This window comes from Staurois parvus, unplaced genomic scaffold, assembly GCF_062004578.1.
Source record: "Staurois parvus isolate SC_StPar_1 unplaced genomic scaffold, SC_StPar_1.0 ptg000382l, whole genome shotgun sequence".
In the NCBI taxonomy this organism is placed as follows: domain Eukaryota; kingdom Metazoa; phylum Chordata; class Amphibia; order Anura; family Ranidae; genus Staurois; species Staurois parvus.
In genome coordinates, this window is record NW_028318178.1 from 1,517,898 (window position 1) to 1,544,709 (window position 26,812).

Here is a 26,812-nt window from a genome sequence, read left to right on the forward strand (position 1 = left end):
CCTTTCTTGGAAGATGTCATCATGTGTGTTCTGTGTGATGAGGAAGTGTAGAAAGCAGAACAAAAATACACTAGAGGAAAGAATGAGACGAAACCGAAAGGTCCGCCATACAACACGCACAGGAATGATAAATGACAGACTACATGGGAAGAGGTGCACTTCACTCAAACCAAACTTCATGATTTATGCTGGAGCAAGCCAAAGGCACAAAGAATCCCAGAGGAGAACTGTTTTGTGAGTGTATTTGTCTCTGCATTACCCACATGCTACAAGTGTCCTCATGGATAATTGAATAAAAGTGATCATGTCCAACAAAAGTGCTTTGAAATGCTTGGGTGTCAGATCACATAGAAACAGCTCAGTTTCTTTTCTTAAGATGATCCAATGAAAGGTATTAGTGATTTCAGGTATGTCATCTATTATGACCTTTATGTGAAATGTTGACTACCAACTCTGTACATTCTGTTTATGCAATTTAGGTCTCGAAATTCTCAATAATAAATTGAAGGGAAAGGGGTTAATCGCTACAATATGCAGTAGCTCATCTGGAATATCTGCTGGCCTTGGTAGACTGAATGCAAACGTGTCATGAGGGAAAGGTAGAAGATGCCATTAATGACATATTCAACTGGAAATGCTAGTGTCTTGGTTGCCATGCTGACTCTCTAGCTTTCTTAATGTGTGCTTGCTCTAGGTTGTTTCACACTGCCTTAGGAAATATCAAAGCTAGCAATAGTCAGGCAACTTTTTTTTTCAAAAAGGGTTTCTTGAAGACATATGACAACACATTTTTTTCTGATTCACTAAACTTACCAAAATCTATTCTACCTGATTGGGCACAAGTCCATTGAATTGCTTATGTAAGCCTCACACTGTTTAGGGTAGCCACAAATGGGCATATGTCTCCCCTAAATGTGTGGGGTGGGGTCTGCTTGTTATCTGTAGCACCAAGGTCTGTCATTTCATCTGGTGTGACTCACAGGACTGAAACAGCCCATAGATGATGCGATTTTCTTTCCTTCCACCATGGGTGGAAGGAAATAAAATTACCCGATTCCCCCATCAACACGGTCAGTGTTGATGGGCAAATCTTACCCATAGCACTATTGTACTCTGCCGGCAGGAACCTTCCAGAATACGATTACTGCTAGCAACTATAACTGCTGGCAGTTATCACATGCAGAAAAACCCAACAGGCTTGTTGCATCCATGTCGATTGATGGATCAACTTGGATACTATCAGCCTGCCCATACATGGATCGAAATTCGGTCAGTCCCTGCTGAACCAGCTTAATTTCAATCCATAAATGGCCAGCTTGAAGCAGAGCAGACATGGTTACAATTTCCCTTCAGAACTAAGAGAGAAAGAGAAGCCGAGCCTAATGGAGACTTGATGACAAGTTGGAATTCAGCACTTCAACTCTAAAATGTTGTTTGGGGTCCGGGATCAAAGAGGCATTGAGCCTTTTAAAGATCGCTGTAACTATTGGTTAATTTTGAAATATCATGTTCGAACAAGAATTAATCTGTGGATTTCTAAGTCTAGCACTGTTCAGCAGTGGGTTCAAACATGTCCCTCATACAGACAATAGATCTCGAGAATGCAAGTGCCCTTACTGCTGGGAACCCTTCTGAGTGCTGAACACTTCAGATGTTCTGAGCGTCAATTATTCAACTGCATTTCCCCACCAAATAACCCCATGAGCATGAGCCGTGCACTACATAATCCCCCATAGACAGAGACATCTGTAATATGCATTCTTTGTGTCTGGAGCTTCCTGATATGGCAGGAGTAAGAATTTATGAGAACAAGAGAATATACTGATAGATGATGTTGGCCCACATCGACCCTAATTCCTTATCACAATGGCTCCAGCCCATTCTGCGTCCCAATGGCTCCAGCCCATTCTGCGTCCCAATGGCTCCAGCCCATTCTGCGTCCCAATGGCTCCAGCCCATTCTGCGTCCCAATGGCTCCAGCCCATTCTGCGTTATGGGCAACACAGTGGCTAAATGGTTAGCACTTCCGCCTGGCAGTACAAGGGTCGTTGAATCAAATCCCAGCCACGGCACCACCTGCCTGGAGTTTGCATGTTCTCCCTGTGCCTGCATGGTTTTTCTCCGTGTACTCCGGTTTCCTCCCACACTCCAAAGACATGCTGGTAGATTAATTGGATCCTGCCTAAATTGGCCCTAGTATATGTATGTATGAATGTGAGTTAGGGATCTTAGATTGTATACCCCCTGAGGGTTAGGGACTGATGTGAATGTACAATATATATGTAAAGTGCTGCGTAAAATGGACGGCGCTATATAAGTAACATAAATAAATAAAATAAATTCTGCGTCTCAATGGCTCCAGCCCATTCTCTATCCCAATGGCTCCAGCCCATTCTCTATCCCAATGGCTCCAGCCCATTCTGTGTCCCAATGGATTCAGTCCATTCTGTGTCCCAATGGATTCAGCCCATTCTGTATCCCAATGGCTCCCGCCAATTTTTCATCCCAGTGGATACGGATGGGATACAGAGGGAACTTTCAGCTTGCACACAGATTAGTTGGCATCATGTGTCACATAACTGCTCAGTGCATGACCATCTTTCAACCTTTATATTTGCTGGATTTACTAGTAGACTTGTAACTGGCAGAGAGGTGGCTTCAGCCTGTTCATCCATTGACTATGCATATTTTCCAATTATTCATCCCATATATGCATACATACTGTGAGCAGAGCAAAGCCCAATGAAACAATAAAATGTTCTGTGGTAATTCTGGAACAGAGTTATCAAAAGTCGTGTACCTGTGAGCTGCAGTGATTGAAAACCATCACTGTCCACGACACAATACCACTAGTTATTATAGAAAAGTAATGGCCAAAAAAAAGTTGCATACTCACCAAAAGCAGAGCTTCTAGTTGGTTTATATAGATCTCCTCACTTGCCATAACACCAGACAGGACAAGTTTTCTCATTAACAGCCCTTTATCTGACTCGCTTTCTCCCTGTCAACAAAAGACACATGCCAACAAACTTGTTACTGCGAGTAAAGATTATTGCAAAATGTAAACTTACTAAAGACATTGCAGTGATAAAAAGTTTACTATAATACAGACATGATTAGGTACCAATCATAGAATAATAAAGGCAATGAGATAATTAAAATCTATATACAGTATATATATGGAATTGAATAAAATAATGGTGATGCCAGTAAATGTTTTTCAACCGAAAAGTAATGAGTATAATGTATAATCCTCTTTTCCTGGTTCAGGGTCAACGGTACAGACTTTTAACATAAATAGCTCATTTCATAATCAGCAGAATACAGTCTGAAGATTATCGTGCCTGATACAACAGATCACATGTGACCAATAACACTATCCACCAACGAACATTCCAAAGACAAGAGAAGCATCAGTCTCTATTTATATACACAGAACAATTTTTGGCAGAGAAGGCCTAAAAAATATTTCTTGTACAAACATCAGACCATGTATGAGCACCATTAACTGCTGGAAGCAGAAATTCCCACTGGTTGCAGTAGGTTGCAGAAGGTTACTGCCCCTCAATTCCTTTAGCTTTTGATGACAAATTAGTTAATGATGAGATTTATTTATTTCAGGTACTTATATAGCGCTGTCACCTTACGCAGCGCTTTACATATATATTGTACATTCACATTAGTCCCTAACCCTCAAGGGGAGAATGCACCTCGTGTGCACAGATAAATACTTCATGAGTGTACTGGAGTTGCCCCAATATGTTTTCTGCCTACGTTTGCCATGAAGGTTTTTTTTTGTACTATTTACAGAGATAAACAGTACTGTACACCATCACAATGGCAAAAAGTTCCTAACTGATGTCAGCTTGTCATTGTCTTGGTCATGTGACTATATGCTGGAGATTTCTGCCTAATCAGCTTATGGAACGGATATTTAGGAAGACCTGGCCAATAAGTAGCTCCATCTGAAAATGGATCCTCCATTTATCCCCTATGAATATCAAAGCAACACGTCTACTGACTATCACACACTGGAGGCCCCCCATCTCTTGCACAGCAATGCTCAGGTCTGCTAACAGGACACTTTGGCATCGACCAGAGCATTGTGGGATTTAGGAAAGGACATTCCCATCATGTTCTTGCTACAAGAGAGTCCTTGTTCATATATGCACTTTCAGAGAGGTGTAGGGTCAACGAAAGGGAAAGACAGCAGAATAAAAGGAATGGTGGCTGCTCTCTGGAAAGGAGGTTTTGTTCTGGCACAAAGTGGCATTATTTCATACGAAGCTGGCATGCCTGCTCTATAACAAACCAGCTAATCACCCATTCTCTGCATAAGCCATTGGCTTATATAGGCCATGTCAGCTTTGGTTTATCTACACATCATGACACTTACCAGTCAAGTTAAATTCCATCTGTCACAAATTCAAGTAGCAGAAAGAGAAATACTGAACTCCCTGAAAATGCTTGTTTATGTCTAGGGGATGGTAAAAGCAATTTTACTTACCTGATCCTCTGCTCCCCAGTGCTCCAGCAGTGGACAGAACGTTTCATCGGTCTTGATGTGGTCAGGACCTTGGGCAGCCAGAGCACAGGGCAGAAGACAGGGACCAGTCTACCAGCACAGGGAAGCCAGGAGTGGAAGGCTGGGTAAGCAGACCTACTTTTTTTATGCCTTCAAGACTTAATCGAGAAGTCACCCCTTGCAATACAGGTGCAGCCCCACTTTAGTAAGAATTTTTAAGTTCCCTGGAGCTCATCTTTAAAGACAACCAATCACCATCAGGCATCTGAAATAATTCAGATCTCCACTCTTTAACTGTTAGGATAGTGCATAGTTTTGCAGCATTTAGCCCTGGTGCATGAGGCTCAGTCATTTAGCTGTGGCTAGAGGGCACAGGTGCACCTTCCAATATGGCTGCTGTCAGCCTGTCAAACTATGCACATTCAAGGCAGCATGCGCCCCTCAACAAGTGCCCAGCTTGCAAGCAGTCTGAGTTGCCCTCCAGCCACAGCTAAATGTCAGAGCCTCATGCACCAGGGATAAATGCCCATCTTGACAGAAACTCAAAATCCATTATAAACAATTTTACTGACAGCAGCTCAGTGTGTCAATTATCAGCCTGACACTAAGTTAACATTTTTGCTCTGGAAGGAATTACAGCACACAGCTATTCCTGGGAAGTAAGGCCCCACTTTCACAATAATTAAGAGAGAAAGTACCAAGGTCTTCTCCCCATTTACGGACTTGGATCACAAACTGGGCAATACGATCCTTGGGATGCTGGATCTCTGCTTTAAATCTGCACTGAAAGCACTTAGAAGAGGCATGTCTGCCAGCCCTAGTTTTTTTTCATTCTGGCAATACCTCAGTATGCCAGTCTACCCTGCTGTGCAGAGCCTTCCAGTTAATCGGTGTTCTGGATTCCCAGAAATGCCTAATCCAGAGCCTGTGATTCAAAGGGCCAGGAATTTTCAAATAGACTAAAGTCTACAGGATGTTCAATCATATATCTCTGTAATCATTCAAAAATAACGAGAGATTAAAAAAAACAAAAACACACACTGGCTATACTACCACCTGGAAGCATTGTTAAAATCCTGCTCAGTATAGTTTCAAGAGATATTAGATAAATTGAGCAAACTCTCTAGCACTGGCAATGTTCACTGGTTAGCATCAGCATCTGCTCTGAGACCCCCCAAACTCCCCCCGTCCCTGCCCTCGCTGGGCTGTGGAGGAGAAGGGAGCAACTGGCTCAGGCTCTCAGTGGCTCGCTAACAGGCTGACCAGGTACCACTACAGACTCTGGGGTGGCATCTTTCCCCAGCTTGAACCGGCTGAGTGATGTCAGCCCGCTGTCAGCTGAAAACGGGTCAGAGGAGTGCAGTACGAACTGCATTCCCCTGATCCATAGGAGATGTACAGCCAAAAGAGTTTTGGCTGTACTTCTTTAAATTCTGCCATTAATATACAGACATTTAAAAAGGTATAGTACACTAACAGGTAATCCTGTGCCTCTGCAATCTCTGCAGTGTATGATCTAGGCACTGCTACCTCTGACTGCTAGTCTCAGGATGTTTTTCTTTTTTGTTAAAAGGCAGAGAATCCCAAATAAAACTGCGTATGTTACCCTGATTTATATATATATATATATATATATATATATATATATATATATATATGAGAATTAGGACAAGGCATAGTGCAATGTCTGTAAAACAGAATAGCGCAAATTGCTACCAGTCCACCAGACTGACGTGTAATGTCAGCAAAGCAGAAAAAAAGAGAATCCAAATTCCATTTGAGGGACATTTTGGAAGAATTTAGAGAGGTTTCAAATCATCAAGAGGATGCTTCCGTCTCCATAGCAAAACTACATCAAGTTGGGCATGGAAGCCTTAAAGTATTACATTTCTTTTTTACGTTTTGGAAAAGTGCAAAGGGATTAGAATGCCTGTCAGTTGATATTGCTGTCTGTGCGCCTATTAGTTGGATTCATCCGATTTGTCCTGTTTCTCAGTATCGCTGAAAGTGAAAGTAAAACCCTAATTTTTGGGTTGTCCCCAGAAAAGTAATAGAGGAGAAAACTTCCAATGGGGACACTAGTTCTGGTGATCGGTAATCCCCAAGGGATTCCTGTAATTTTCAGGGATTTCCTCTCATTTCCTATTTGGCTATGGGACAGGAAGTGAAGGGAAATCTCCACAATAGAACACAGATGGCAAAAAAAAAAAATCTGGCGAGGGTTATAACCTTCCCTTACTCTATCCAAAATGGAAAAACAAACTTGCCTATAGTTTCACTTTAATTATGGCGCCAGTAACATTCTGAAGTGTTTTGTAGTAGAGGTGTATTAAGAGGTTCTAGACCAGTGGTTCTTAACCTTGTTGGAGGTACTGACCCCCACCAGTTTCATATGCGCATTCACCGAACCCTTCTTAATTGGAAAAATAAAATATGATTTTTAAAATTCAAAACATAGGTGTATATTTAGGTATATATTTATACATAGGTGCACAAAATGAACAAAACCGTTAAGAACAAAGAACAAAACCATTAAAACATGATTTTCACACAAAAACAAAAACATAATAATGAATATTTACTGCACGAATCATATGAGTCGGGTGTGGGTCTTCACCTCCGCCGAACCCGCGAGACTGACTCACCGAACCCCTGGGGTTCGATCGAACCCAGGTTAAGAACCACTGTTCTAGACATTATAAAATTGAATGTAAAGATCATGTAGGGTAGCCATCAGCCCTTCAATGTGCTTCAAATACTGTATCTCATCCACCAATGCCCTCAGGAATGAAGGGGTGGTAGATTTCCAATGTCTGGGTATCACTACCCTAGCGGCTAATATAAGGAATCTTTTCTTTGTGGAGGCTACAGATCTAGAGACTTGCCGTTGTGGAGAATATGGCATTGTAGAGGCTTGGTGACAGACCATATGTATAAAAAATGAAGGACCAGAATGGGGTGAGTCAAGGACAAGTCCACCAAACGTGTAGCATCGTTCCTTTGTGGGTAGTACAGTATTGGGGACTTTGGGGGAGATGGACTGCTGCCTCTGAGGGAAGCAATACAAAATTATAAGGATTCTGAAGTTCCTTTCCTGCATACAGCTAGCCATGGACAGTTTGAGAAAAAAGACAAGATAAAACAAATGTAAATATTGTTTCTTAAGACACTGCAAATTCTCTCACCAATTCTGTCATGTAATTAGGAAAGCCAAGAGAAGCAATGGAAAGGAAGAGATTATAGAGTGTGGAAATAGAGAGTTCGGGTCCTTCTTTTTTGGAGTGCAGCATTTCAAACGGGGTAAGTGGGTTCAGTACGGTGTGACCCTTCAACACGAGACACAATACAAGTTCCATTGTTGGAGGTAAATAAACCAGTGAGCAGGTGAGTACGCTGTCTTTCCTGCAAGGGCATTAAGGGCCTGTAGGCCCTCGTCAGTCATTGCAGTGTACATAGGAGAAAGTGCATTTAGGGCCTACACATGAGGAGGTCTCTGAAGATTTTGGCATAGAGTTGAATTTATTACTGAGCTATTCACTGTTCTGTTTGCTGCCAATGAAGATGTAAAGCCCTGCCTCTACCAAGATGGCTGTGTCCAGTCACAGACAAAGTGCAGAACAAAACATGGTAAGTCAGTAATGGGGAAAACATCAGCTGTAGGGAGACCACGGGCAATATTGAGACCGGCCCTTTGCCCGCCTCTTTTTTTTTTTGCACAGTTTCAGTTCAGTTTACAAATCAGCAACAGGCAACAATGAACTATTCTAACTGCAAAACGAAGGGAAGACTCTAATAGACCGAACTGCATTTGGTATAATGGTTAGTCTATTGTCCCAAGCCAACCAAAAACGCATAATGCGAACATTTGTGGAACATTCTGTCATCCAGACAGTGCATGTAAAAAGAAAGAGTGGAAAACTGTAAATGGCTGAGGCTTTGGTTTCGCTCGGAGCTTTCCTTTTATTGAGCTGTAACAGCACGCTCCACAGGTGTGTACAAATAGCAGTTGTGAAGAAAGAACAACACATGCTTTGCACAAGGATACAGGTGAATGAGTACCTGTAGGTGACTTGTGCAGGCCGACAATACATATGACGCATTCATGTTTATGAATCAGCTTTAATCACTGTCCTATTGAAGGAAAGGTTCCACACAGCAACATGACAATAATCATTAAACAAGCAACCTATGATTAGGTGTAATTTACTCGGAGGATAAACCGTTCCAAGAATGCAGAAAAAAGGAGCCTTATCAGATACAGTATGATTTGTTCTACTTCACCACAATGGGGAGAGCTGGAAATACTACGTGTACCTAATAGTATTCCATATAAGATGTGGCTGGGTGCATTGAACACAGAACCTTTGCAATATTGGAATGATCAACAAGTCAACGTTTATGGTAGCAAAGTGGTTTAATAATTTAGTAATTAGTACTTCTACTTTGCCGCACTGGGTATCCTTGTTCTTATCCCAGTCAGGACATTTGCATATCTTCCCAATGCTTGTGTAGGTTTCTGGCTGCACTCCGAAAACATGCCAGTAGGTTAAAGTGATTGTAAAAAAAAAAGGGGAGAACTTCATTGCCTTATGTGGATTCCTGATTGCCGAATAACTATTAGATCTGGAGACGCCAAATGTTTTTAACTTAGTGATTTTATAATGACTTGTTTACCATGTCTCTGTCTAACCTCCTTATGATCCATGTGATCGAATAAAACTTTTTGTACTTATTAATCATATTACTCCACTTGGATTTTCTAATAACCACTTTGCGTGAGCAGTACTGCACTTGTCATACTGCTATTTTTTATGTAAAGTGGTTGTAAACCTCAGACATGAAACATGAACAGAGCACATCTCTCTATAGTATGTACTTGTCTCAATTAAGAGCACTAAATGAAATTTCTGTCTGCTGCTTCATTCCTCTATCAGCATGAATCACTTCTGACAAGTTTTCCTGACACCAAGAGAAAAATGGTGACAGGGGAGGAACAGCCTCAGCTCTGTTCCTGTGTACTGTGTATAGAGGGCGTGTCTCTTCCCTCCAATCAGCTCTCAGAACTCTCCTCACTAGGCTCTACAGTCTGTAATTGTAGCTCTCCACCTCCTTTTTTGTGAACTCTCAGACAAGCTTTATAAATTCATTGGATGCAGAGAAGAGAATACTGCAGATAAATAGGTACAATTTATGTAGGAGGATTTGTTTCATCACCTGAGGCCATTAACTTCACTGGGTATATGTAAGGGTTTACAATCACTTTAACTGGCTTCTGTCTAATCTGAGTTAAAGTGGTTCTAAAGCCTTATGGTTTATCACCTTAATGCAGTCTATGTATTAAGGTGAAAATCCTTTTGTGCTGCAGGATCCCCCCCCCCCCCCCTCCAGCCCCACTTTATACTTACCTGAGCCTGATCTGATCCAGCAATGTACATGAGAGCTCGGGCTGCTGTCTCCCCCCTCACTTGCAAAACTGATAGCAGCGAGATCCAATGATTGTTGCTGCTGTCAATCAAATGCTGTGCGAGCAGGTGATGGGGCCAAACCGCCCTCTCTGTGTGTCAATAAATGCAGGCAGGGCTGGACAGGAGCGAGCCCACACAGGTGCCCCCATGAAAAGCGGCTTTCCATGGGGGCACCCACGAAGAGGAGGAGCCTGGAGTACTAGAGGGAACCCAGAAGAAGAGGATCTTGGCTGCTCTGTGCAAAACCATTGCACAGAGCAGGTATGTATAACATGTTTGTTATTTAATTTTTTTTTTTTTAAAGGACGCTTTAAGGACAGTAGACCTTAGATTGGCTTTTTGATGAATATGTAAAGAGCTGGGTAACTTGTCAAGTACCTGTAATAAATAAAAATACCATGATGCATAATTAATTTTTGCTATTTTTAAAAATCGCAGAACACCTAAAAGGTAGTCCTGGCACAAACCTGGAGAATTCAAACTGAGCATATGCATATAGGTCACCCAGAGGGTCAGCGTTCATTATAACTACCTGAGCAAATCTGCAGAATAAGCATCCCTTTAGAAGAGAGCGTGCCTTAGGGAGCATCTCACCAGAAAACAAAATCCTCTTTTAGGGAGTGGATGCCTAGAATTTAACTTACATCTGAATGTAGATTTGCAGGAAAAGCTGTGAGACAATTGTGCAAGCAGGAAAAAAGATTGCAGATATCAGTTCAACAATGTACAAAACCTCCTCAAGATGGTCAAATTGCTGAGAAACATTTGAATTTTTTGGCAGTTAGAATCTTAGGCTTGGTCATATCTCTCCCCCAAAGTTTCCTTTTGGATTTTTAATGTGATGGATAGACCCACTGACCAGCAGAAGGCTCAGGAGGCAGAAAGAGTCAAGATCTGCATATAAATTCACCTACCTAAACCTGTGGATCTGCTGAACAGTCCTGAGTGCCGGTTAACATATATGCGGATAGGATGCAGTTTGAACCGCATCCAATCAGTTTGAGAAATAACATTGCTTCCTATGGTGCCTGTTCACATATGTCCTATGCACTGGCAGTGCAGACTGAAAAAGAGTCCTGTATGAATTCTGAGCAGTGTGGTCCAGGTGTGTGCTATTTACTTCTATGGGAACCGTTTCTAAACCGCACGTTATCAGTTGTAAACAGGATAAAATCCTCACCTGAACCTAATCTACACCTGTCCTGAACCTGAAGTAAACCTGACCTGAACCACTGTATCAATTAGCTTTGAAACCTGAGCTTCAATCCGCACCGCACATGTATGAATCAGCATTGAAGGTAACTTATGTATTCTTTCTTCATCCTATGCTCAGTTGAGTCATTTTAGTTTGAGACGGGTTCTCTTGAAAAAATGTAAATGGTAAATTAGAAAGTGGCAATTTTTCATCACCTTTAATGTGTGAACATTTTAACGAATGACTCTTGTCTGTCTGTAAAATATACTACTAAGACTCGGATCACACTCCTGTGACTTAGGATCCGGCTTGTGAGACCCAAAATCGCAGTACATGTGAAATGCCATGTACCTCTTTGAGAGTCGTTCCATTTGGCACTACTGATGTCACTGTTCCTGCACTACTTTGATCAGACTTTGATACGGCTTCAGTGCTAGAGAGTGTAAAAGTCGTATCAAAGTTGCACTAAAAACGCGCAACTTTGGGTCGGCTAGTGTGATCTGAGCCTAAAGGTTTTGTTATACCTGGTAACAAAGCTGTCCATAATTCTGCCCCAAGCTACATCACTAACCTAATATCCAATTACAACCCAAAACGCACTCTCTGCTCATCACAAGACCTCCTTCTCTCTAGTTCCCTGATCTCCTCCTCCCATGCCCGCCTCCAGGACTTCTCCAGGGCATCACCCATCCTCTGGAACTCCCTACCCCAATCCATCAGACTATCACCTACTCTCCTCTCCTTTAGGCACACCCTAAAAACCCACCTCTTCAGGGAAGCCTACCCCACCCTCTGCTAACTGCCGATCTCCTCCACTCTTCCTACCACTCCATCCCCCACAGCTTTTCCTCCCGTACCACTATCCCCTCCCTCCTAGATTGTAAGATCCAAGAAGCAGGGCCCTCGAACCCCTCGTGTTTCGCACTGTATTGTTATTGTACTGTCTCATGTATTGTCTCCCATCTCAATCCCCTCATGTTTTGCATTGTACTGGTATTGTTCTGTCACATATTCTGTCCCCCTCTGTAATGTACAGCGCTGAGCGAACTATTGGCGCTTTATAAATACTGTATAATAATAATAATAATAATAGTAATGTACAGCGCTGAGCGAACTGTTGGTGCTATATACTGTATAATAATAACCCTGTCTGAAATTCCATACATTTGAAGGTTCCTCTGCACCCCGTAGCATTCTCTCAAAACAGAGTTATCAGCCCTGCCCATTTCACCTCTGTGAACCCCAATGTTATGGCATCAAAGAGACAGTAATAAGTTCTGTTGTCCTAACACCCTTCCTGTTTTAGGGTAAAAATGCATAGATACAATAAAGTGCTATGACCCTAGACCAGCAATGGGCAAACTACGGCCCGGCGGACCTTTTAATCCGGCCCGCGGAGCTAGGCTCCCGCTAGGCTCCTCTCACAGTCCGCCCTGAAGACCGGTGTAGCATGAAAATCTGTCTCCTATGAGGATCTGTCCCCCTCGACGTATCTGCGCATGTGCCGGAGATCGCCGATCGGCTGCTAATGCCTGAAACTGGCACATGCGCAGATACGTCGAGGGGGACAGATCCTCATAGGAGACAGATTTTCATGCTACACCGGAGCGGTGCGGGAACACGGCGAGAGGAACGTGCGGAGCAAAGGTAAGTGAATTGACACAGGGGGGACATGGGGAATTAATTACTATAGGGGGGATGAATTACTATATGGGGGATGAATTACTATAGGGGGGATGAATTACTATAGGGGGGATGAATTACTATAGGGGGGATGAATTACTATATGGGGGATGAATTACTATATGGGGGATGAATTACTATATGGGGGATGAATTACTATATGGGGGATGAATTACTATATAGGGGATGAATTACTATATAGGGCAGTGGTGGCGAACCCGTGGCACGCGTGCCACAGCCGGCACGCCGAGCCTTATCTGTGGGCACGCCAGGAGAATCCAGCGGCGCGCTGTCTTCCCGGCTGTAGTGTGCGTGACAGCCGGGTCCCAAGTGCGCATGCACAAGAAGCAGTGCTCCTTGTGAATGGTAAGGCGGTACCTGGGACACATGACAGATCCCAGAAGCCGCCGGACCAATCACAAAGCGCAGCGCTTCTCGCGCATGCGCACTGGGCATCCGGCTGTCCGACGAGCGCCCACACTACAGAAGACAGCGCGCGGCTGGATCGAGGAACAGGTAAGATAAAAAAAAAAAACTCTGCGGAAGTAAGAGCGGGTACCTGTCAAATTCAGGTACCCGCTCCCCCTCCCTCCCCAAAGGTCAGCAGTCATCCCTGTGCTGTGTCCCCAGTCTCTGGTCATCTCCTGTACTGTGTCCGCAGTCTCTGGTCATCCCTGTACTGTGTCCGCAGTCTCTGGTCATCCCTGTACTGTGTCCGCAGTCTCTGGTCATCCCTGTACTGTCCGCAGTTCTGGTCATCCCTGTACTGTGTCCGCAGTCTCTGGTCATCCCTGTACTGTGTCCGCAGTCTCTGGTCATCCCTGTACTGTGTCCGCAGTCTCTGGTCATCCCTGTACTGTGTCCGCAGTCTCTGGTCATCCCTGTACTGTGTCCGCAGTCTCTGGTCATCCCTGTACTGTGTCCGCAGTCTCTGGTCATCCCTGTACTGTGTCCGCAGTCTCTGGTCATCCCTGTACTGTGTCCGCAGTCTCTGGTCATCCCTGTACTGTGTCCGCAGTCTCTGGTCATCCCTGTACTGTGTCCGCAGTCTCTGGTCATCCCTGTACTGTGTCCGCAGTCTCTGGTCATCCCTGTACTGTGTCCGCAGTCTCTGGTCATCCCTGTACTGTGTCCGCAGTCTCTGGTCATCCCTGTACTGTGTCCGCAGTCTCTGGTCATCCCTGTACTGTGTCCGCAGTCTCTGGTCATCCCTGTACTGTGTCCGCAGTCTCTGGTCATCTCCTGTACTGTGTCCGCAGTCTCTGGTCATCTCCTGTACTGTGTCCGCAGTCTCTGGTCATCCCTGTACTGTGTCCGCAGTCTCTGGTCATCCCTGTACTGTGTCCGCAGTCTCTGGTCATCCCTGTACTGTGTCCGCAGTCTCTGGTCATCCCTGTACTGTCCGCAGTTCTGGTCATCCCTGTACTGTGTCCGCAGTCTCTGGTCATCCCTGTACTGTGTCCGCAGTCTCTGGTCATCCCTGTACTGTGTCCGCAGTCTCTGGTCATCCCTGTACTGTGTCCGCAGTCTCTGGTCATCCCTGTACTGTGTCCGCAGTCTCTGGTCATCCCTGTACTGTGTCCGCAGTCTCTGGTCATCCCTGTACTGTGTCCGCAGTCTCTGGTCATCCCTGTACTGTGTCCGCAGTCTCTGGTCATCCCTGTACTGTGTCCGCAGTCTCTGGTCATCCCTGTACTGTGTCCGCAGTCTCTGGTCATCCCTGTACTGTGTCCGCAGTCTCTGGTCATCCCTGTACTGTGTCCGCAGTCTCTGGTCATCCCTGTACTGTGTCCGCAGTCTCTGGTCATCCCTGTACTGTGTCCGCAGTCTCTGGTCATCCCTGTACTGTGTCCGCAGTCTCTGGTCATCCCTGTACTGTGTCCGCAGTCTCTGGTCATCCCTGTACTGTGTCCGCAGTCTCTGGTCATCCCTGTACTGTGTCCGCAGTCTCTGGTCATCTCCTGTACTGTGTCCGCAGTCTCTGGTCATCTCCTGTACTGTGTCCGCAGTCTCTGGTCATCCCTGTACTGTGTCCGCAGTATCTGGTCATCCCTGTACTGTGTCCGCAGTCTCTGGTCATCCCTGTACTGTGTCCGCAGTCTCTGGTCATCCCTGTACTGTGTCCGCAGTCTCTGGTCATCCCTGTACTGTGTCCGCAGTCTCTGGTCATCCCTGTACTGTCCGCAGTTCTGGTCATCCCTGTACTGTGTCCGCAGTCTCTGGTCATCCCTGTACTGTGTCCGCAGTCTCTGGTCATCCCTGTACTGTGTCCGCAGTCTCTGGTCATCCCTGTACTGTTAATTAGTTTGCACTACTGTACGAGTTGTTTTTTCTAAACCAAAAGCTCGATATTCAGGTTTCATTGCAGTGTTGGCACTTTGAAAGAAATAAGTTGGTTTTGGGTTGCAGTTTGGGCACTCGGGCTCAAAAAGGTTCGCCATCACTGATATAGGGGATGAATTACTATGGGGGATGAATTACTATATGGGGGATGAATTACTATATGGGGGATGAATTACTATATGGGGGATGAATTACTATGGGGGATTAATTACTATGCTTACTAAGGGGGAATATTACTATACTTACTATGGATGACACATACACATCATTCATCTACTCTTGATCCGGCCCCCAAGCCCAATATATGAACCCATTGCGGCCCTCAAGTCAAAAAGTTTGCCCACCCCTGCCCTAGACCCTGTAACACCTTGTGTTACTGGCAGATCGAAATAAAGGAAGAAAAGTTGAAAAAGAGAACTAATGCAGCCAGTACATGCAATATAATGCAATCATGTTCTTAAGTTAAATACAGGCGTACTTTGGTTTACAAATTTAATGTGTTCTGCGGTACATTTCGTATTGCGAAAAATTCATAAACCGAAATGCGGTTTCCCATAGGAATGCACTGAAAACCAATTAATCCGTTACAGAGGTCAGAAAAAAGTAAAAAAAAAGAAAGTATTTTATCTGTTCAAAACTCTTTATAAAGTACATTTTAAAGGCATAGTAGTGTACAGGGACACGATTAAAAAAAATTTGTAAATGCATTGAAAACCAATTAATCTGTTCGTATTGCGGAAAAAATTTGTAAACCTAGCCATTATTTTCAATGGATTTTCATTCGTAAACTGAAAATTACGTTAACCGAGGCATTCGTAATCCGAGGTATGCCTGTACACTTTAATTGCCTGCCGCCCACCCACAGTGGTCAGGTGGCACAGCCAGGCTAGACGACTTACCCGTACATCACCACTTGGCTTCTGGTTTTCAGGCATGCGTCACCGCGCCCCCTGCTGAACTATGCTGCGATTGGCCAAAGCACAAGTTTGTCAGCAGGTTTTATTCAGTGATTGTGTCTGGAACCTGCTGATTGGCTGTATCCAATCACAGCACAGAGTTTTGTGTTTACAAACACACAGAACTCTGTGTAAACAAAACATCAATCAAGCGTTTTTTTCTCCCTGAAAAGCAAGCGGCACACAGTTAACCCATCATTGCCCCTTAATGTTAACCCCTTCCAAGCCAGTGTCTTTTGTATAGTGTACATTATCATTGATCACTATATTAGTGTTACTAGCAACATCAGTGCCAGTTAAACATTTAGTGTCCGTTAGCTCCAGATGGCCCCACACACTATTACAGGCTCACTATAAAGCACTGATCACAGCCATTAGCAGTATAGTGTCATAGCTGCGTATATTCTAGTATCTATACCATAGTTTGTAGAGGTTATAACTTTCACACAAACCAATATACACTTGTTGGGATTTTTTTTTACCAAACCAAAGACATGTAGCAAAATACATTATGGCCTAAATTTATGAAGAAATTTGATTTTTTTTATTGGATGTTTTATAACAGAAAGTAGAGCAATATAACTCTCCCCCACACAAAAAAAGCCCTTCGTTGGTCAAGTGGTTAATCATCCAGTGTAGCGAACTCTGTAAGTCTACATGCATGTCAAATTGCAAGTAAACAAGACAACTGCAAATAAAGAATCAGACAACCATAGTTAGCAGACAAAAAAACACCCTAACTAATCTAAAGCCAGTCTGTTCAGTTAGTCGGTGGCAACCTAGTACAATTCTCTCTGGCAGACCAGACGAGAACATTTACCGTAAACAGCGTTTACAACATGGTTGCCAAACAAAACTTCAACATGCCAATTAACAGGCAAGCCAGCCAAGCAGTACTTTACAATGTTTGTTGCTAAGCAGGAAGCTGCAGTCCTTCTTGAAGAACATATATTTTTCCTGCTGATGTACATTTAATGCTGGAATATAGAAATCCATTTCAGATATGAGCTGTGGAAAATAAAAACAGATTAACAGACCTTTAAGGCCCTCACACGGTTGGCCGCATTCTTACTGCCCTGACCACCCACAGGCAGGTTAACATTACCAATAGACATGTCTGTATATATTGCCTACATGTCATGGAAAATGTTATACAGCATTTTACTTTTGGTGGTCTGCCCTGCCAGTAAATGGTCCCCATGTAAGTCAATAAGACATTTGCAACTGTGATGTAGTGCTGTAGTACCCCCCCCCCCCCCCCCTCCACACACACAAAAAAAAACAAAAAAACACAGGCATTCAGGAAGCAGCATATCGCCTCCAAGCCACCTTGTCAACTGCCTCTGAAAAGCGACCTGCAGTGGATTGCTTTTCAGAACTGTCAAAACAGCCACCCGTGTGAACAAGGCCTTAATTTATTTCTATATACTGTAAGCAGTATAAAAACATTAAGCTATAAAACATGTGCATTTTACTGTAATGATTATTTTCATTTTTCTTAGCTAAAAATAATAGTTGCTATAGCAAAAATGAATGTTTTAGCTTATTGAATCAAGCCTAATGAATGTTATTTGTTAGCACAATTTTGATAAGAACCACTAAAATGCCAGAAATAGATTTTAACCAGCAACAAAATATAACCGTTGGCATGTAAACATCTGAATCTGATTGGCTGCTATGGGACAAACAGATCTTATCTGATATACACAGATAAAGACCAATATGGGTGTACTCAGGTTTCCGAATCAACCAATTAGATTTCCCAGCTCATTCGGAAACATGCATTAAAAGAAAAAAATGTTGGAGGCTGACTATTAGACTGTTTCTTGTCTGTCCTCCAGAAAATAATTTTTTTTGCCAGGTAAATTGAACCAAATATTTCAACTACAGGACTATGATGGTCTCTGATCAACTTTCCTTCCATTTTTTGTGTTGCAATGAACTTGTTTCCTGGTACTTCAATGGTCTGTCATTGTTGTAGGCTGCTGATTAGACGTTTGCTTTTTTATTCACACTGGAATAAATACCATTGTAGGTCCAGTTCACTTCTGGTATGTTCACTTTATTGCAAGTCAAGCCCTGATGAAAGAGCACTTGGAGCCCAAAACGTGTTGGCTACTTTTCAACTTATACCCCTGACTTTTAATGGAATAAAGCTGTATCTGGACCTCTTAACCGTGGTGTGGCATTTCAATTTCAACTCTTCTTACAAACCAGGGAGACTGTGGAGATCCTCTGGGGTGTAGAATACACCTGCCCAGGAACCAGATCATTTACACCAACATTAGTATCTTAAAATAACAATACCAGTGAAGTGTACCTGCAGGTCCAGCGCTGTCTTTCCACTTTCCTCAACTGTCATTGTTCTAAAGCAGGGAAATGTGCTTTTTAATAGAACCTAACAACAGTATTAAAATACTAACAATAAACATCTAGGTGCTTTTGAGCAAATTAGTTATCTGTAGATTTTTATATCAGGGAGCAGACATCTGGCTTTCAAAGAATGCTGCCAAAATCTCTCCATGGACTGAACTTTCTCCATGTTAGGTTTTTACCAACTTCCCAAAAACTACATGCAATGTGCCAAATCATAAATGAATAAAAATGTATCACTTTCCAAAATCCTTTTTGAAGTTGGTAAGCAAACCCTTTGAGACTTTCAATGCTGTTTTACTGGACTCTAATTATGCGAGGGGTCTCCAAAAAGTTAAAGATTCTAAATAGAATTCTTTTGTTTATTGAAAACGTTTTACATTTTCAAGTTTCCAGTAACAAAATAATAATAAATCAATGGTGTTACCACAAAGAGTAAAGCATAACTTCACTCCTATTTGCACCCTGAATGCAAAATTGCATCCCATTGACTTCAATGCAAAATCGCATCCCATTGACTTCAATGCAAAATCGTGCCTCATTGACTTCAATGCAAAAACGATTTAAGATTTTTAAACTTTATATACAGTACATTTCATTTCACTACATGTTTTAGAAAGGATGGAGGAATCTCTCGGTTTTTTGTTCAGACCTAAGGCTGAAAGTGCAAAATACAGTGCAGTTCTGCATAGAAACCAAACAGATTCAAGGTTTTTTTTGCCAAAGCTTAATTAAACAAGCTGAAGTTAGAAGCGGATTGGCTACCAAGCAGAGCTGCACCAGATTTTACACTCTCACATTTTTGTAAGAGCGAATTCACACTGCAACACAGAGCAGCCAAACCAACTTGCTTCTCTAGCCACTCTGCGTTGCCAGCTGCAGTAGAGGCAATGTGGTGTGCGATTCAACGCATCATACAGCTCCCCTTTTTTAATGTTTTGAATAAAGTTTGTGCTAAGTGTACAAAACGTACACTTCATTCACTGCAACATAGGGCAGTGTGATGCTCTGTGCTGCCTTACATTGCAGTGTAATTTGGCAGTGTGCTTCAATAAAATGCGGCAAGTCTGAGTTTTACTGCAGCCCTGCACTAGGTTGCGTTGCAGTGTGAATGGGACACACAGCAAACAATTGCTTCCTTTGTGTCCCTGTGGTGACAGATATTTTACAATAAGGTATCGCATATAATGTGAATTAGCCCTCAATCAACCGCTCCAAGTGTATGGTCAGCTTGAGTCCATAAGTCAAGGAGTCACACAAAGAAGGTGCAAGAGACAGGAGAGGGCTTGTCAGCATTCCTAATTGGACATGTATACAGTGCACCCCTGTTTGAAGAGCACTCAGGAACTCTGAAAACAACTTTAGGAAAATAACTGTCATTTTACTACAGTTCACTACTAGTTTTGCAAACTCCAAGAAGGCTTTCGCTTTCATTCTCCCCAAGCTTTGCACTGAGGAGAGGCTTCCATCTAGCCTCTCTGCGATAAAGCCCAGATGGTGGAGGGCTGCAGTGATGGTTGTCCTTCTGAAACTTTGCCCCATCTACACACAGGATCTCTGCTCAGGCAAAGTGATCATCGAGTTCTTGGTCACCTCTCTTACTAAGGCCCTTCACCCCCGACTGCTCAGTTTGTCCTGATGACCAGCTCTTGGAAGAGTCCTGGTTGTGCCAAACTTCTTCCATTTGAGAATAATGGAGACCACTGTGCTCTTGGGAACCTTCAGTGCAGCAGAAAATGTTTTAGTAGCCTTCCCCAGATCTGTGCCTTGCAATAATCCTGTCTCTGAGCTCGTAAGGCAGTGCTTTTGACCTCATGGCTTTTGCTCTGATACAGTCTGCATTGTCAGCTGTGAGGCCTTTTATAGAGAGGTGTGTGCCTCTCCAAATCACGTCCAATCAATTTATTTTACCACAGGTGGACTCCAATCAAGGTGTGGAAATGTCTCAGCAACAATCAAGAGAAATGGGAGGCACCTGAGTGAAATGTTGTTGAAAAAGGTCAGAATACTTATGTGATGCATTGTAGCTAGTTCATAACCTAAAACAAAGGAAATTCTGACTTTATGGATTTCACCGAACTGCATGCTTGTTCCAGGTAACTGGCTCACCTGGGAGCGAACCCAGGATCAGTCTGCATCTTTATAAAGAAATTGACAATATCAGCTCCCAGATTTCTATACCTTCATAGCGATAGTGGACACTGAACACCCGGTGACAGTTAAGAGACACACCATGCTGTGTTACAGGGATAAAATCAGGAGGGGAATGTTTATAGAGAAAACGTTACCCTTTTTAGAAAAAAAAAAAATATTGGCAGATTTGTTTCTGCATACAAAAGGAATAATCAGGGATAACAAAATTAAATATAGGCCTAAGTGATACCGCCATTGAACACTGCCCCCCCCCCCCCGGAATACGTAACATTGCCATTCCTTTCATTATGAAGACACCAGTGTTGCCACATACCGGGAGGAAAGATGGACAAGACAGAAGAAAGCTGCTGGAGCTGCCCAAAGCGAACAATCATCTTCCTGCTTTGAGTCAACATTAGACTTTTACAATGTGATTTCCCTATATTAACATAAGCAAACATTTACTAAGCACACTTCCATAAATGTTCCCAGTACATGGGGGGGTGCAGGTGCCAATCAAATTCACCCAAACGTCAGATCATGGAAAGTACCTATGGTATATCCAATCAACTTCCACCTGTCATTCTAAGGATTACAAAATAAAAACATTTAAAGGATAAGTTCACCTTTCATAACATGTTACATCCATATTCCAGGTGTAACACGTAATGAATGCACAGGACCCTGATCCCTCGCTTCGACAGCTAGCGGGAGATCTTCTCTCCGCTGTCACATTTTGTAAAAAATGCAGAAGTGCGAGGCTCCTCCTGCCCAGCCGCGACACTCATTCATGGTATTCTGTGAATGAGAAAGTATAAGTCCTGACAGCCTTAGCGGCTGTCAGCTTGTAGTTGTCAATGAACTACCACGGCGCTGTGTAGCGCCGTGGTAGTTCATTGATTCTTCCTGTTAGTATATCTGCTTGCCCATACATCCCGTACAGGCAAGCGGATATTCTGACTGGTCTTCAGGACACCCGCATGGCCTCGGCGATCTGCTGATCACTGGTGAAATGCATTCAAGGCTCCTGCAACAGAAAATAATAAAGGTACATTTTTTTTACCTGAAAAAAATCTGCATTTATTTTTTTACATAAAGATGAATGTATCTTTTAATGCAATGTATGTTTCAAAATTTAAGAAAGTACAAAAACATATGAAAGAAAAGTGTCTTTAGTGTGAATAAATCTGTTAAAGAATAGGTAAAGAAAGATATTTAAACATATTTCTAAAGGATAAGTTCACCTTTTGAACAAAAATGATATATGCAAATGTTTTTGCACCTAAAAAAAAAAATATATGTATTTCTTATTTTTGGTTGCAGGAGCCTGTAAAGCATTTCACCAGTGACCAGAAAATCGCTGGTGCCGTGCAGGTCTCCTGCAGATCTGTCAGTATATCTGCTTCCCTGTACAGGGGGAATGGGTGGTGGCTTTGGCTATGGGAACATGTTATATGTTCCACCCTAAAAATGGGTGGAATATATAACATGTTCCCAAAGGTTAACTTATCCTTTAATGCAGCTTAGGCCCCTTTCACACGGACGTTCTGTTTTTTTCATTAGTTCAGTCATGTTTTTTCCTAGAAAAAAATTGATCAATTCACGTCAGTTTTTTCATCAGTTCACGTCAGTTTTTTCATCAGTTCACGTCAGTTTTTTCATCAGTTCACATCTGTTTTTTGTCAGTTTACATCCTTTTTTTTTTTTATAATGGAAGAAAAATATTGTTTTCTTCCATTTAAAAAAACGGATGGTAATGGATGTGGACATTAACGGATGTAAACAGATGGACATTAATGGATGTAAACAGATGGACATCCGTTTACATCCGCTAGTCCATAGAAATACATGGGTGTCCGTTTTTCATCTGTAAACGGACATATGAAAAACGGACATACGGAATGCCCATGTGAAAGAAGCCTTATTTGATGGAAGATGGTACATTTTGTTGACTATCACAATTGGAGCTGTCAGAATCTGGAGCAGCTATGCATGGCAACCAATCAGCTTCTATTTTCAGCTTGTTCAATTAAGCTTTGAAAATAAAACACTGAACCTGATTGGTTGCCATGCACAACTGCTCCAGATTCTGGTTGCTCCAGTTTTGATAAATGACTCTCTGTGAGTACTTCCCTTCCCTACTTACCTTATCTAGCATGGAGATCGGACTACTGTATCCCAACCTTCTTTTTGTTTTATTCACATCTCTGTTCACTCTCCTGGCTAGTCTGCGGCACATTTTGCACCCACCTATAGGGCCCGAGAGATGCCACTGGCATATCTACTTTTCTACCAGTTAACTTTAGTCTATATCTTCTATGAAATGGGTTCCAGGAACATTCCAGTTTGATACTAATATAATAGCAGTGCCCTCCTAACCCTCTTGTATTGAACTGTATGGTTGCTGTATTGTCTCTCTTTATATTGTAAAGCGCTGAGCAAACTGTTGGCGCTATATAAATCCTGTATAATAATAATAAATTACAAGTATTCTACACACACTTTCACCTGTGGCTTTTCTACCATTATAAAGCAGTTGCTGGCTGAATTATCCTTGTGTCTTGTATTTTCATTATGTGAACTAAAAGTATCCTATTTGACATCTATTCAGAGTCCTTGTGCACCTACCATAGTTGCCAACCATATGCTGAGACTGGTGAGTGATGATGCAAGTGTTACACACACCCAACTAGAAGTCTCTCACCTTTGCTGTGACATAGCGGCAACCCATTCCTTTAGTTTATCTCAGTTCCTTTTATTATACCCTCATATAAGGATATTGGTTCTCATATTTCTTTGATCACCAATAGCTGAGTATTTATTTTTTTCCAAATTACTGTTATGGTACAAAGCTCACACTACTTGGGAGTGTAGACCTGGAAAGGAATGAGAACAAATGCTTTTCTTACTTTGTACTCTTAGGAATATATCCAAATGCTTATTTGTTATTTTGTTGTCACATTCAATGCCATTTTGTATGGAGACTGAGACTCTCCCTCACTGCCTGCCCAGCCATAAACCTAAATGTAAGTAATGGCTTCCACCTGTAATAGCAAAGAAGTAAAAAATAAATCTGCCTTACTATGTGTTAAAATTCAGAAAGCAGATTTTCTAATCCCTTTAGAAACTCATCTAACTGGTCAGCAACAATTGACACTTACCATACTTTGCCCCGGTTCATACTGGATCCGAAATCATGCAATTTCAATTGATTTCAAAGTCGGATGGTGGTGCGACTTGATACACATCAGTGCGACTTCATGCACAAATAATGAAGTAAGTCACATTGGAAATCGGCAAAAGTAGTACAGGAACTACTTTTCAAATCAGTGCAACTGAGTCGCATGGATTAGAACAGTTCCACTGCTGATCACTGGATGCGATTTTTCATGTGATTTGAATGGTCAAATCGCTTGACAATTCGCATCAGTGTGAACCAGGGCTTACTGTAGCTCTGTCATAGCAGGGATGATTAATTTGTATCACCTGATGCCCGAGGCATGCAGTTCTGGGCACTGGGCAGGTATTTTTTTTTTTCCCCACATTTAACCCTGCTCTGGGCAATCAGCAGGGCTTGTCAGGTGGCAGCATATGGGCGGTTCTGTTGCCATCCGATTGCATCCACACAAGCTGGTAAAGTGCAACACCCTCCGCTAAGTATGCCGGAATAGCGGATGCCGCCGGGTAGGAGGGAGGAGAGTAGACAGTCATCCGCTATCCTCCCCCCTCGTGTTTTTGACCCGGAATGGACAGGTATGATGTCACTTCCGGGTCCCCGTTGTCAGTGCATTGCATTCAGTGGAGCACAGAGGAGACATGCAGGGTCTTTTAGTTATACCCAAGCACATAAAAAACCTCTTCAAAAATTTTGAGGCCCCCCCACCCCCACATATATGCACATACAAACGTAAATGTATGCGTAAGGGCGCCTATGCGTGAAAACATCAATTGTGATACGCGGTACATATTGCTGCACACGCCGGAAGCAGAGCAATAATTCTAGCACCAGATCTCCGTAACGCTAAACTGATGACCTGTAGGGGGGGGTTTAAAGCGTCACCGATACAAAATACAGGGTACTGGTTAGTGGCCATATTATAGGTGCACAACAATTTAAGGTTTGACATGTCTGGTATTTATCTACTCAGTGCAACCTCATCCTTTATATTTTTCCAAAAAATGGGTAATTTATTGTGTTTTTGCGCCCCAAAATTACCTTGTGTGTGTTTTGTTTTACTGAAATTTTGTGTTGGGGGTTTTATGTAATCTTCAGGCCTAAAATGGTTTCTCTAAACATGTGCAAAAAAATGCAAAAACAGCTCTGCCAGCTAAAGGGTTAAAGGATAAGTTTACCTTCGGGAACATGTTACATGTTCCACCCGTTTTTAGGGTGGAACATGTAACATGTTCCCGCTCCTGCAGCGGTTTGGCAATCCAAGCTCTCTATGTGACAGCAGTACAAGGAGAAGTTACCAGCTGTCACTTTTTGAAGATCGCAGCTGTGTAGAGCTCTGCCCACACAACCTCATGATTCAATCACAGAGTTCTATGAATGAATCAACCAGGGGCGGACTGACAGCTCATGGGGCCCCCGGGCAATAGGGGATCACGGGGCCTGTGTCCTCGCGCACACTCAAACCACACCCAAAAAAGCCTATGAAAGGTACCAGGGGCATCTCACGGGGGCCCCCTACTGACCCTGGGCCCTCGGACAGTGACCGAGTGCTCAAATGGTCAGTCCGCCCCTGGAATCAACTACAAGTACTGGTATCCATTGCAGATGTTGGCTTGGAACTCTGCATGAACTATCACGGTGCTCTTGTAGTTCATTGATGCTTCTGGTGAGTGTAAAACGGCTTGCCTATATGCAGTCCTGCATTACACCCGTGATCTACTGATCGCTGGTTCAATTCTTTCCAAGCTTCAAAAAAAAGTAGTGCAGGAACTACTTTCAAGTCGCATGGATTTGTATGGTACTCATTGGAAAACATGGGGTGCACAATGTCATGTGACTTTGGACCCCAAAGTTGCATGGCAAGTCACACAAGTGTGAAAGGACTCAAGCATTCTTCCTAATGCTCTTTGCTTTGACACTCTGGGTTGTGGTTGGGCCCTCACTTACAATGCAGTGCGTGTAATTAACAAGGCAGCAAAAAAGAAGAGGGGGAAGGCTGCACAGAGAGGAGGAAGCCTGTGTAAACAAGGGATACGGTGAATAAAACCGCTTTTCAACATTCCCCTAGACAAAATGGACATTTAACCCTTGAAGAATATGGGGGGGGTAAACTAACAGTCAGTATTCTTACTAAGACCCAGGCTTAACGTGCCCAAACTAGAAATTAAATTTAAAGGGTTTAACAAAGCTGTGCAAAGCCTGCCTGGACTTCAGAACCCTACTTGTCTAGCCCTGTGCTGTGCACCTTGTTGAAAGATGGTGACTATTTAAAGTCTAACTGAGGTCTCACAACTTTTTATTTCTATAATATGAAAATGGTTGTTGCTTGACAATGCCTTAACCCCTTCATGACTGAGGGTACAACAAATGTTTGTGCCTGAACACAATTTTGCAACTTTTACATGCGTGCGTAAAACTGTACATATCATCACAACTTCTTTGTTTATCCAGCTGGATAATACCGCTTTTTTGTTTTTTTTTTCAGGACAAATTGGGCTTTCTTTTGGTGGTAAGCGGTAATGGATATATCCTGATTTTTATTATTATCAAAGGGAAATTGGCCCAAAATAGTACAAAAAAAAAAAAAGTTTTTTTTTTACTTAAATGTAGCTGTTTATTTATTGCTATTACAGTAACTTACCTCCAAACAACCCAAAATAAATTCTCCTGATCCTGAGGAAGAAACAATAGTGCGCATTTTCTTTCTTTATCCTGCCTGAAACACACTGACATTGATGCAAATTTAAAAAACAATTGAAAAAAAAAAATTCTTTCCCAAAGAATATTGTCCCTGACCTTCAACCCTTACTTTGAACCTAACACTAACCTAGATCAATTCTTGATTTTTTTTTTTCTTCTTTTAAACACTTTGCTTACATTGTTCTCCCTTCAAAGGAGAAAAAGAAAACACATAGGCTGGCTGTACATTGACTGATCCCTGTGATAGTCTCTAATTGGCTATCA

At 42.7% G+C, this 26,812-nt stretch overlaps 1 protein-coding gene across 3 annotated transcripts in view; it reads right to left on the reverse strand.

Moving 5' to 3' along the window:
* Window positions 1-26,812, reverse strand: part of ABR (ABR activator of RhoGEF and GTPase) — a 370,766-nt gene that overhangs the window by 221,050 nt on the left and 122,904 nt on the right. For all 3 annotated transcript variants that reach the window (XM_089685740.1, XM_089685739.1, XM_089685741.1), the window contains one exon: window positions 2,897-3,001. In XM_089685740.1, the coding sequence (XP_089541866.1) occupies window positions 2,897-3,001 (105 nt within the window). The remainder of the gene's footprint in view (window positions 1-2,896; window positions 3,002-26,812) is intronic.